At 37.0% G+C, this 13,943-nt stretch overlaps 1 protein-coding gene across 1 annotated transcript in view; it reads left to right on the forward strand.

Annotated features, from left to right (window-relative positions):
• Window positions 1-213: 213 nt before the first annotated feature.
• mad1l1 (mitotic arrest deficient 1 like 1) overlaps window positions 214-13,943 on the forward strand; it is a 120,089-nt gene continuing 106,359 nt past the window's right edge. Inside the window, exons 1-8 of the mRNA XM_022668627.2 lie at window positions 214-361; window positions 4,559-4,732; window positions 5,659-5,799; window positions 7,733-7,912; window positions 8,512-8,636; window positions 8,731-8,812; window positions 10,643-10,773; window positions 11,842-11,956. Of these exons, the coding sequence (XP_022524348.2) occupies window positions 4,586-4,732; window positions 5,659-5,799; window positions 7,733-7,912; window positions 8,512-8,636; window positions 8,731-8,812; window positions 10,643-10,773; window positions 11,842-11,956 (921 nt within the window). The 5' untranslated portion in view covers window positions 214-361; window positions 4,559-4,585. The remainder of the gene's footprint in view (window positions 362-4,558; window positions 4,733-5,658; window positions 5,800-7,732; window positions 7,913-8,511; window positions 8,637-8,730; window positions 8,813-10,642; window positions 10,774-11,841; window positions 11,957-13,943) is intronic.

The following is a 13,943-nucleotide window of genomic DNA, read 5'->3' on the forward strand; positions in this document are numbered from 1 at the left end:
CTGGTTCTGTGTTCTGCGTTCACATTTATGTAAAGCTGCTCTGTGACATCAGTTCTAAAAAGCGCTTTATAAATCAATTTGATTTGATCGAAATGCTCCAGAATCTAGTAGAAAGTCTTATATGAACAGCAGAGACAGTTACTCCTAAAGAAGCAGGATAAACTATTTTACGCTTAAATTAAATGAGGCGGTGTCCCATTATTTTTGTCCTCAGAGTGAACGCCGCGTCCCGCTCGTTAGGTGGCGGACTCGGCCCGCTGTAGGGGATTATCCGCTCCGGCTGAGCATAGAGGAAGAGCAGCAGCAGCTCGGAGCTGGAAAGGAGGGAGATTCAGATTCAGAGCTGAGCTTCAGACTTCAGGCGAGCTTATCTTTTAAAGATTTAAACTTTACACGGAGAAAAGCTGGAAAATGCACCGTGTGCGATTCGGGTCGTTTTTGACCTGTCTCTGCTTCTACCAGCTGATAGAAACGATGTGGAGTCTGCTGGCTAATTTGTTGTGGCTATAAAACATGTGTATTGGTGTTGGAATTATCCGGTCCACCTTAAATATTTTATCAGTTTGGTTCAGATATATGATAGTTCACTTATACGCACTGACGGGTCATTTAAGGTGGACTGGAACGTTACAGGAAAAATAACTAGCTAAAAGGCGAATATAGTTAGTTAACCTAGTTAGCTAACTAGTGTTTCTAATTCTGTTGCGTTTTGAATTCGCTAGCTAACTATTAAACTAGCGTAATTATTTATTAGCTAACGCGAAATGCCTTCAAGTATTTCAGTTTCTTTTCTGGAAACATTAGCTAGCTAACTAGCTAAGCTGTTTTCAAGATGAAGCAAGTCAGGCTTCAGTGCGCTAACTAACTAGCTAACATTGCGGTAAGTTAGCTAGCTAGCCTAGGTTAGCTAACTACAGCTCAAACTAAAAGTTTTTACCGCGTAAATTTAGTTAAAAGTTAGGGTTAAACCGCTGTTTTGCCTGAAGTAAGTAGTTTTAGCCATACAGCTAGAGTTAACTAGCTAAATAAACTAGGTAGGTTAGCTAGCTAATTAGTTACTCAGTTAGCAACTCCGTGTGAGGCCTGTGTAAGTAGCTTAACCCCTTAACAGGCCAAAATGTTTGTAAATTTTCTGCCTGATATTACGCACCTAAATCTTGAAGATTTATATTCAGGCATTACATAATAAGGTTTCATGTTTGATAATAAACGTTACTATAATTGCTAATTGTAGCTGTAATAGAAAGTATTTAAAAAAAGTAAATATGCAACTTTACAAATATAATGAATAACCATTATACATTTGGCACTTTGTCCTCCGAATCCTTGGTTTCGTTATGTTTGTCTAGTTTTTATGTCTGTTTTTAAACCTGCAGAATTTGGGTTGATTTCTGTTACTGATGTGGAAGTGTAGAGAAAAAAGGGCAGCTTCTCCAAATGTCCTGTAGGAGATTACAAAGCCCACACATTTTCAGAATGTAAATAACGTATTTTACTATTTGAAAAGGTGGGCCATTTGGGAAGCCCACCTGGGTCCCAGTAACACTTCAAACTCACCACGTAGCCCACATTCCACCCATATAAGCCCCACAGATGCATGCAGGCTGGGAAGCTACCAACAATTTCTTTTAAAGGCAAGACTGTGTCATTTACTGTGTGAGATAGGGGTTGCCTATATTGCAATAAAATATTATCACAGTGTTTGAGGGTATTTTTGCGATAACTATTGTGCTGCCTTGTGCCGATTGATCACCCTTTGGAGTAATAAGGAGAAAGAGCATCATCTACACACCCAGAGAGAGCAAGGCCAATAGGTAGCCGATGACAAGCTACATGAACAGGATTCGAACTGGCAATCTCCTGATCACAGTGGCAGCACCTTAGCCTGCTGGACCCCTCTGAGCCCAACATTTGAAATTAATTTTAAGAATATTCTACTGCAAAACAAAATATAAAAGTTTATGTAGTATGAATTAATTTCATAAATACAGTAGAAACTAAAAAAATATATAAACAGTCTATTTTGTAAACAGTAACGAATAATATGTGTAAAATAGTAATCTGGCAAAATTAAAAATATTTAAAAAAGTAATCGAACAACAATATTCAACAAAACTAATGTGTACAGCAAATAACACAGTAATAAATACAGAAAATAGATAAATAATAGAGGTGTGCCAAAAAATCGATTCACATAAGAATCTTGATTCTCATTTACTACGATTCAGAATCGATTTAAAATGTCCCAAAATCGATTCTGAGGGGCGGGTTTTAGACTGATTTTGGGCTGGGTATTTTTGTTGGACCTGGCAACCCTGGGGATAGCGCTTGTCCTTTCAAACGGAGATCTTCCAGACACACACAGAGCGTAGGTGTTTGAGAATCACCGGTAAGATGGCAGAACAAGCACTATATTACATTAGATTAACGTGTAGTTTCAATGTTTTATGGCAGAATGCTTCATAACAAGCATAAAAAAGATCGCTAGTAGTTAGTTTCAGTAACTGTTAGCTAGCTAACTAGCTAACTTTCCAGTTCCACCTTAAATAACGCTACAGGTGGCAGCGGGCTGCAGCATTTAAGGCGGAACGGAAAAATAACAATAAGCTAATCAGAGCTAATTTCAGCTCCTCATCACAGAGGAATTAAGGAATGGACCATATGAATTAATTTCTCCACCTCCTGCCCCCTTTCTGAAGAAATACAACGACCTTAAATTAACTAGTTAATCAGCAGCTGCTCCTGAACTTTAGCGCTCCACTGCTATCATCACATCAGCCCAGCAGCGTCACCTACACACCACCGCTAGTAGCCTGGTAATAAAGCAGTGTTATTTATTATTTATTTATTGTTCATTAACGTCATTGTGATATCCCAGTGATTTCTCTGTCACTGAGGACCCACATTCCTGCACATTTTATTGTTTTTGTAACACATTACCTGCTCCAGGACCAGTGTATATTATGGAGGGTTTTTTTTTTCAATAAGATTCATAAGCCAGAAGCAGAAATTTTTATAATTCAAATCGTTTTAAATCAAAAATCGATTTTGAATCGAATCGTGGCCCCCAAAATCGGAATCGAATCGAATCGTGAGATAGTAAACGATTCCCACCCCTAATAAATAAATACAAAATAGACTGGTTTCAATAAGTTTATTGTTTTATTGTTTTAGAAATGTCTGTGATAGTTTTGAACAATACAATATGGCACACCCTTCATGTGATTATTTGCCGATTTCTAAAATGTTACAAATGGTTGGATCAAATTGAGGCTCTGTGATCTAAACATTCCACTTTAAAGCCTCTTTAAAGTAAAGAGCACTATCAAATCAAATCAAATCAAATTTATTTTTATAGCGCTTTTTACAACAGGTGTTGGCACAAAGCAGCTTTACAGAAACAAGCAGCTTTACAGAAACAGAACACTACATTGTAGAGGTATTTAAGCTCTATTTTGCTCCAGACCTCTTCTAAAGAGGTTTTCCTTAATTGGTTGGGTTGTCAGTGTTAAAATAAAATATAGATTTTGACCTAGACCTCTGGTCTCTGTTATGTCTGAGTACCAACACAACTAGGCCTTTGTGTTATTGTATTTATCTGCGTTAAAGCAGCACTAGGTATGATTTTCTTGATTTTTGATCTTGTTAAAGAAGTAAAACTACAGCTTGAAACTCACTGCAGCGCTGCATTGAGGTGTAATAGGAGGAATAGCGGTGCTCTCGTGTCTGTGCCGGAGCTCCTCTGAGCTCAAACCAGACTCGGTAAGTTTTTACGAGGCGGCCGCGACCAACGCTCGCGAGAACTGCGACCTGCTTTCCGACCTTTAGTTCTAACAGTTCTACAAGGACTACTGGTTCATTCTTTACAAACTAACATACAGACACTCTGGCAGAAGCTGGAAAGAGACTGAATATGTCTGGGAAAGCCAGAAAACGAGAAAGAGAAACTAATCCGCCTGAAACATTTATTACACTCTACAACTGTAGGGGGAGCCCACAAGCACAACATCTCAATCCTACCTAGTGGAGCTTTAACACACTGGCCGTTTCTCAATACACAAGTACACGAGTCTGTACTCCTGTACTTGGCAAGTACGGACTTGGAAAGTTCGGATCGCGAGTGCGGACTTCCGAGAACGGGAGGACTCGGGACGGTTGTTCTGTAATTGGAACAGCTGTCTACTTGACGTCACCCTCTTAGAGGAGCGGAAAGCGTTGTTCCGAAAACAGAGGAGCACGTTTTCACCCAGCCGCTTTCTTAACAAATAAACCACATATCTGAAGTCTAAACCCATATATTCTCCCCTAAAAATAACTTAAAACATTATTTTAGCACACAGCAGTACTGTTTTGAAAACGATCTTCTAAATTGGAACAGTACTTGGGCTGCGACTGATGACGTTTCCCGAGTCCACATGAACAAAAGTACAGACAAGAATGCAGATTGAGAAACAGCCATACTGTTTGAGATTTAATTCAGTTTAATGTAAAAGCACAGTCCTATATATGTTAAACATGAATTGTGCTTGTTTTTAACACATGCTTTTCCTCTCTACAGGAAAGGAAGCCTAAAAGATTTGCCAAAATGAGTGACCTAGAGGATGACACCACTATCTTTTCCACTCTAAAATCTTTTAAGAGTTTAATTGCCCGTCCAGAACGTTCTCTGCATGAGGTTGAACCTGCTTATGGGAGGAGTGACCTTCAGAAGCTCTATACCCAGAGGGTGGAAGTAAGTCCCAAAAGAGCCCCAGTGGCTCAATCTCCACAGCTCTTTTTCATAACTATATTACCTTACATTGAATTCTGTAGATTTGATTGTGACTCTTCAGGTTGATTTTACTAAGACAGTATTTGCATCAATTGTAATAGAAAGACAGATAGATAGATAGTGTCTTCATGAAGGGATGTCTAGAAAGTCAATATAATTACTTGTAGTTGATGGTTGAAGTTTGGGCCCTTGAGCAAGACCCTTAAGACTCTCTCTGTTTCAGAACTGCCATATTCTGGCTGATGGTGGGTTCTGACCTTTGCCTTTCTCAGGTGTAATATGTGAAGAGAATATATTTTAGTGTATATAAACTATAAATATAGAAACATGAATAACATTAAGAACCTTTGTTACTAAAAATCACTCCATAAGGTTATTTAGATTAAATGGCTATTTATTTTAACCTGCATTTAAAGTTTGTTTCCCTTCAATAAAAATCTGTATTGTTTTAGTAGACAGTATACTGTATGTTTGGAATTAAGTCATTTAAAATCTAAATACAGTTATTGTGTTAAACAGTCACTTTGCAATTTTCTTTTTTTCTTTACATCTAATGACATTTTCTTTACAAGGTTCTGACTGAGCTCTCTCCACTTAGAGTTACTCTACTGACTAAATGTAAAACTGTACTGATCAGAATTACCTGTTCTGAAATGAGACTGCACCACAACTCACATTTTAACAGTACTCTTCTAAATGCTCAGTACACATTTTCACCAGGTTTAGAAAGGGTTCTTAATGTTGTTGTTTTGATAGGTTGTATGTGTTTGTGTTAACACAGTTAACTTATAAACTTATAAAATGTACCTTTAAGTCAGACTGTTCGAGGCCAAATTTCCTCCCTTCATCTGATTAGCTAATGCAGTTTCTATCTTGCTCCTCTGTAGATGGAAGAAGCAGCTGAACGAATCCGTTCCCATACCAGCCTGCTTCAGCTCACTCAGGAGAAACAGCAGATGGAGCTCAGCCACAAGAGAGCTCGTATAGAGCTGGAGAAAGAGGCCCACAGCAGCTCCAGGGACTTGCAGGTGATTTACAATATGGTAGTTTTATATCTTTTGATGGGTGTGGTCAAAATGATTGTTTCTGTAAGTTAATGGATCAAACACTGTTTCAACATTTTATACAAGTTTAAAGGGGTGTCACGATTCTCTAAATCCTCGATCCGATTTTAGGGTCATGTTTCGATCCGATTCTCAATTTTCTTTTTTGTTACAGCAGAGAGGCCTATGCCAGTTTTAGATTAGTCTATGGTCAATCATTGGTTTGATTCATCAAAATTTACAATATCTTATTTCAAAAGGTGGGCTTGATATAAGTGATGCAAAGTGATACAAGTGATCTATAATACACCACATTTAAATAGTTTAATTAAGATATATATGTAACGCCATCTAGTGGCTTTTTTTGGTAGCAGCAGTGTGCACTATTAAAACAGCAATGTGCAACATAACAAAATAAATTATAAAAAAATACAGGAACAGTCATGTGCAAAATAATAGAACAAGTAGAGCCTCAACAAACTGAACTCTATCCTACTATAACAGTTAAACATGAAAAAATAAGACTTTAAGACTTTTTCAGTCCCTGAGAATGACGAGTTTTTTTCTTTAACAAACATATATTATTAACTTTATCTGAGAGAAAGATATTTGAGGCTAGACAAAACAACTGTTACTTTTAGTTTTTCTTTAGGACGATGAGAATGTCCACTTTCTCTGGAGAAAGAGCTGCTCTTTCAGCAGTCACAGTCCTGTCCGCAGTGTCGGCTACAGTGTGCTGCACCATAAGCGTAGCTTAGAGGGAGGGATCGTCGACCCTCTTTTTGACTTCGAGGCTCGAGACCATGACATCATTTTGATTGATTTCGATAAAATATTGAAATCGTGACACCCCTAGATCTTAGACAGCTTTCGGAGATCCAGTATTTTGTGCACTTTGCCGAGGCATGCCTTGTGCTTGCAGATGCTTTTTCCACCGTTGTTCAGGTTCAAAGTAGCTCCACACTTCATTGATAGAATCTGGAGATCCCTGACATTTAAAACAAGACATTTATAACTTTGAAACTGCGCAAGAAGTTTATTAAAAGCCACTGTTTACATCCCGTAGTGTAGGTAAATCTCCAGGCGCTGCCATCTTAAATTTAAGTTGCAATAAATCAACCGTTGAGCCCGAATGAATAGATAGGATAGTTGAGCAAATTGCTAAATTAATTTCTTGAAAATGCATGAATTCCAGCTTTTGCTGTTAATATCTGGTTACTGTCGATATTAGAATGCAAAGAACCAACAACAAATGACATAAACATTGCTCAAAAAGTTATACTATTTGTTCTCGATTGTTGACTTATTCTGACTTAAATTTAAGATGGTGGCGCCCAGAGAGTTTCCTACGCTATGGGATGTAAACAGTGGCTTTAAATAAACTTCTTGTGCAGTTTTAAAGTTCTCAATGCCTCGTTTTGAATGTCCGGGCTTACTGGATTTTACCAATGAAGCGTGGAACTACTTTGAGCCTAGATAACAGTGGAAAAAGCAATTTATCTGCAGGTGAAAATATGCCCTATCTCACTAATTCTAAAAGCCTGTTTGGGTAAAGTGCAGAAAATACTGGGTCTCAGAAAGCTGTGGGAGAACGGAGGAGGGCTACTCAACAAAGGTAAGTACTTTTTATCATATTTTCACAACTGAGTCCATTTCACAACTGAGTTCTCCTTTAATGTTTTGTATATTCTAAGAGCACCATGCAAACACCTCAAGAAATTTAATCTCAGATAATTACTACCAAGGTCTCAGTCTGTAATTAGTAGTGATGTGCCTGAATGGAGGTGCACTGTTCTAATATTATACTGAGAAGGGACAATCACAGTTATCTTCTGATGTTTCTGAATGGGTTATTTTAATGTTTAATCAAAGCATTAGAGATTTCCGCTTTTTAATATTGCTTTATGATTTCTCGCAGAGGCAAATGGACCTGAACCAGGACTTGCTGACTAAGCTCAGACGGCTGCAGGAAAAAGAAGGAAAAGCCAACCAAGCTCTGAATGACGAGATGGAAAACAAAAAGGCCCTAAAGCGGAGCCTTGAGGAATTTCACAAGCAGGCCAATGATAAGGATAACAGACATGCTGAGGCCAACCAGGTATCCACTTTACTCTAACAAATCCACTTTTAATAGTGTTTTATCTTCCTCTGTTTGTGTTAGAATGCCTGGTAAATTCATATCGGGTGTTTTTTGGTCGTATCATATTTATAATGAATTCAGTCTAAAGTAATCTGCTGTGGACAAGAATCTGCTTATGATAACCCAACGTTACGACATGCTGCCTAACATTTTTATAAAGATATTTACAGCATTACAGCAGCCTACTCCTTCTGCTTGTTTATGAAGCTCTGGTAAAGCAGCACATTTTTGTTGGGTGGTGGTGGTAATAAGTTATATGGTGTCCCACAGCAATGCAATCTTTTTGTGTTTTGTTTATAACACTGCTGTTGAGGGTAAATTCTACTTCTCTCTGTTATGGTGGCATCGTCTAACTGAGGATATTATCTCTGTGGTTGTAATCAATAACAACGCATTCCAATATGTTGCAGTGGAATTTCTAATGCATTGTAAACAAACATGGTACCCACGTTATCATCATAGAAATAATTATGAAGTGAATAAGAAGGGGGAAATCTATTATTATTATTATTATTCCACGTATTATAGATGAATTTACTTCCCTGTGTTTGTCTCAGATGGTGAGTGAACTCAAAGATGAGGTGAGAACACTGAACCAGAAGCTTCAGATTCAGGAGTCAAAGTTCTCCACTCAGAACCTGGAAAACCAGGCCCTTCAGGAACAGCTGGAGATGCAGCGCAAGTATGAAGAATCACAGACCTGGAGACTGTTTTAATGTTTAAACTTTATAAATAATAATCATTTTCTTACATTGTGCCAAATTTAACTCTTGTAGGAAATACCAGGAGGTCAATCAGAGGTACCAGACTCTACAGTCTTCTCAGCTGTCCAACACAGAGAGTGAACTCAAGATTAAGGTTTGTTATTAACTTGTTTCTTGTATTAAAAGGAATTTTCACAGTTACCTTGTTTGGTCCAAACTAAAACAGCAGGTGTTTAAGGTGCCACAAACCATGAACCAGAGCAAAGGACTAAAATTTGTAGTCTCTGTTTAAATTAATTTTCTTTACATTTTACTTGTTTTCTTGTTTAAATAAGTTATATTTTTAAATTCACAACAAATTGCAAATACAAATAAATAAAACACAATAAAGAAATAAATACCACAAGTAAAAAATACATTTTATTACATTACTTTCAAATTTGGATTTCTTGTAAGTATCAAATATAGGGTATTAATCAATAAAAAAGGCATAAACATTGTCTTTGTGTTGTGCTGTTCTTAGCTTCTAAACAGCAGAGACGTTGCCAGATCTGCCAGTGTTGGATAAATGTGCTGCGTTCTTTTCCACCAAGCCGGTTCTCCAAAATATATCAGGACCTGTGGAATAATTGTGATACAGAAGTATTAAAAATTTTGCTTTTTTTTCTTTATTTACTTTTTGGACTACTTGGGTCTAATAACATCACTAAGACTAATAGGTCTAATAATAAGTTCATGGCCGTGCATTTATGAACGCATTGGGGCACATTAGGCACTAATGGTAATTAATATTTTAGCCAGTGTCTGAATTTGTATTTTTATCTCACCGTCCAAATGTCTTCGTAGATGAAGAAATCATGCATTTAATGTTAGTTTCCAGCCAAAGTAACTTCAGTTTGGCTAACTTTAACATGTATTTAATGTTTATATTCTGAACTCCACAGCCCTGTGTTTACTGTTTACATAAAGCATGTATTAATCGAGAACTTGACTCTGTTCTAATAAACTAACCACACATTATAGACAGTGTTCCTATTAATTCACATTAATGTTAATAAGTCTCATTGATTTATTATAAGTTATATTTACCTTCTCTCTCGGCGTCCTTGCATCTCGGGTGTCCTCAGCTCAGACGGCGCAGCATTAAAACGCGCTGTCTTGGGAGGCAAGGACGCGCTGCACCGAATACATGTCACAGTTCGAACATAAAATTTCTCCCCAATTTACACGGCTCCGATACATCAGCTCACAGACGCCCTGTGCTGCAGACGTCACCGCAGGAGTGATGTGGGGAGAGAGCGCCATCTACCCACCCGGAGGGAGCAGGGCCAATTGTGCTTCCTCTGAGCGCCGGGGGCTTGATGGCAAAGCTGCATGAGCTGAGGTTCGAACCTGCGACCTCCCGCTCATAGTGGCAGCGCTTTAGACTGCTGGACCACTCGGCGCCCCGCTCTTGAGTTTTTTAATTAAATAAACGATTACTCGAGGCACAGAAAATTTATCGATCATTTTTTTTAATCGAGTATCTCTATTTACTCGAGTAATCGTTTCACTCCTAGTTTAAATCTCCTGAAGCATGGTTTGGTTTGTTTAAATTGTGAATTACAGAAATGTAAGCCACTCTATCCTCACTGTTTAAACAGTAGAAGAAGAAAAGAAAATTAATTTTGTTTCTGGTAGGGAGATAGAAGTTGCCGTAACACTTGAAAACGCAACTTTCCAAATAAGTTGGCGCTAGACCCACAGTCTTCCAAATAGTGTGCGTTATTGGTAGATGAAGCTAATGTACTGGAGGTGATGACAACAGGACATAGCAAGGTTTTATAGGGTATTTGCTAAACTACAGTGCAAAAATAACTGGACCAAATGTATACAATTAACTAAAACATTTAACCTTTTGTTACCTTTGGGATTTGTTTGTTTTTAAGAATATAATTTTCTGATGGTATCTTATTAGTGTACGTTGTGTATGTGTGTGCTGTAGGAGCTGAAGAGGCGGCTGGCGCTCCAGGAACAGGACTCTATAATTGTGAAGAATATGAAGACTGAGGTGGCCAGGCTGCCAGAGCTGGAGAGAGAAGTTAAACGCCTGCAGGAGGAAAATCTGTATCTCAGGTATCTTTTATTCCTTCTCTGTTCAGTAGCTTCGTCCACAGCAGTCATTAAAGGGACACTGGTTATGTGAGATTGTTTTAAGCCCAGCAGACCAGAGAACACAAAGAAAAGGGTTAAAAGTAAAATACAATCAGAAAAAAAAATCGAACCATTCTAGACAGACACACCTAGTTTTTTTTGTTTTATGTCGAGTGAAAGTGAACATCCTCACTAGACATTAAGCTATCCAGTAACAGACCACATTAATGTAAACAGTCAAATATCCATCTTTACAAACTAGAGCTAGCTCTTTGTAAAAAGCTATTCAACAATTTTTCTATAATAGGTTTGAAAATAAAGAAAACTTAAAGCTAAAAAAATAATAATAAAAATAAAAAACTGCTCTTATAATAACATTTAACAACACGGCAAAAAACTGATTTATGTAATTTACGTAAAAATAAAGTTATTTTGAAAAAGCAGCAGAAGTTGTTCATTTGTTGGAGTTCATTTGTATAATTTCTAACATATTTAGAGTGTTTTTTTACTCAATTTTTTCTCTCACAATGTTAGTCCTTTACAGCTTCAAAAACATTTTTTAACATTTTTTGTATTATGCAAACTAGGCGATGACGTCATTAAGCGACTTTTAGGAGATTTTAGTAGGGGGAAAAATCGATTTAAATAAAAAAAAAAAATCAGATTTTTTTTTTTTTTTTTTGGGCCATATCGCCCAGCTCTATTACAAACTATGAACCTTAGTGAATGCACAAACAAGCACAGAAAGAAAGAAATCCTTCCATTGTTACACTTCAGCCTCATTCTGAGAAGACTTAAATGAGGTCCACCTGTGTGCAACTCCTCTCTCTGTCAAAAGCTCTGGATACAGGTGAGACTCATGCTGGTGAAGTGTAAAACGAGACACTAAGAATTTTGAAAGTGTTTTACTACACCCCAAGTCCATTTCACACAAGAGTTCTCCTTTAACTCAGCCTAATTCACTGATGGACTTATTGTGTATATCCCACCAACATTGTGATTGAGTTTAAATGTGTGTCAGGGTCTTCATTATTGTGTTTTTTTATTCAGGGAGACTAAAGAGAACTGCAGTCTACTGAAAGAAGAGACAGAGGGGTTGAGGAAGAAGCTGGAGAGAATGGAGAAAGTGGTGGAGGAGAAGTTAAAACTGGAGTTGGAGAAAGAGGTAACGTAAACCTACAGAACACATGTTAAATTCCTTCAGGATGTTTGTGCTGACTATGATGAAGCTTAATTATAATCATATATTTGTTAATCATGGTATATGATTGTGTATATATACACACCACGTCTCATGAGACTCATAATAGTGTCATATCCCTTGACTTTTGCCATGTTCCAGGGCAGGTAATGAACACTGCAGTGAGCTGTGGGATGTAGGGTGGGAATCTCTATAAACAGATTATTGCCACAATATTAAATCCAGGTACATAGAAAACACACAACAATGTGATTTATAATGTTATGGCTGACCAGTGTAATATATACAGAGCTGTGGTTGATCTGCATATGAATAAAATATTGTGCGAAGTATATAATTAATTATACAGTTTAATAGGCTTTGTAAAGATTAGTTATATTTTTGCATATTTTATGTAGATTTTAAATATAGTGGTGTAAAACGTTTTTGCCCCCTCTCAAATGTTTGTTACTCTTCAATGTTTCAAGTTATCAAACAAATTTAAATATTAATCCAAGACAATATAAGTAAACACAAAATGCTGCTTTTAAATGAAGATTTTTTTTATTATTAAAGGAGAATAAAATTTAAAACTACATGACCCTGTGTGAAAGTGTTAGTCACAAACTGATGGTGGGACATCATTCTCCTTCAGGATCTTTTGGTAGACAACATAATTCATAGTTCCATTTATCACAGCAAGTCTTTCAGGCCCTGACGCAGCAAACCAGCCCCAGACCATCACTCTACCACCACCATGTTTTACTGTAGGTCAGTGATGTCAGTAACGCGTTACTTAGACTTCTGTTTATGCGACACACACACCACGCAGCGACACATGGAGGCAGGCGAGAGAAGCGCGTTTTGTAGCCAAGGTTTAAGAAGCTTCTGTTAATGAGGTACAACTACTGGTTTACTCACCTCACTCCAATGTTTTACTCTTAACATGTGATTATAAAATAAAACCAGTAACAAAAGTACACATGAAGTCAGCCTAGACCATATACACAGTTTTGTTTTATAAAACCACTCCTTGCTGCCCTGCTGAGAACAACAGGTTCAATGTTCAGTTTTACAGTGTTAAATATTTCAGGTCAGGAAATACTTTCTTTATTTTATATTCTTTATAAAAACAAGTATTTATGTTAAAAGAAATCAAGAAAAAAACATATTTTATTTTTTATACAAACAATTATTAATGTTATGGTCTTTTATTTTTATAAAAACTTATTTTTTTCAGGAAATAGTTAAACTTTAAATGTCTAGAGATACATTGTTGCTGTTAAAAATGCATTTTCCAATAAAGGGAGTTTTGGCAAAACTGGTTATAATGTTTATGTTAAGGCGGCGGGAGGTGGTGTCTGCAGCTGCTGAAAGTAACTAATAAAGTAACTTGTAAAGTAGCTTAGTTACTTTATGGATTACTTGATTTTAAAAGTAGCATAAGTTACTTTTTAAAGGAGTAATCAGTAATCAGTAATTACTTTTTCATAGTAACTATACCATCATTGCTGTAGGTATAATTCTATTTTTCTAAAATGCAATATTACTTTTACCCCCAATGTTATGGGGTACACAATATTTTTTGCTCAGCAGTGTTTTTTTTGCCTTTTTTTTTTTTGTTTTTGTCATAAACGCTGACCTTAACCTTAATATAGGTTTTGAATAGTTTGTTTTCTCCTTTTATATAAAAAACCCTCATTTAAGAATATATTGGCGTAACTGAGTGGGATATGTCAATAGCACAGAACCAGGCGGCATTTGGGTTGTGCCATTATCTTGTGTCTCTGTCTGAGACGCTACACTTCCTCACTTCCTGTGTCGCGTCATCATTAGTTTTTCAGTTATAACTAACATCTAGAAAATCTGATTTGGTCATTTGTAAATAGATTTAGACTTGTCCATGTCTGAACTGAGATGCATCTTAGGCCCAGTCCACACGAAGCCAGATATTTTTAAAAACTGAGGTTTT

This window comes from Astyanax mexicanus, chromosome 21, assembly GCF_023375975.1.
Source record: "Astyanax mexicanus isolate ESR-SI-001 chromosome 21, AstMex3_surface, whole genome shotgun sequence".
Classification (NCBI taxonomy): Eukaryota; Metazoa; Chordata; class Actinopteri; order Characiformes; family Acestrorhamphidae; genus Astyanax; species Astyanax mexicanus.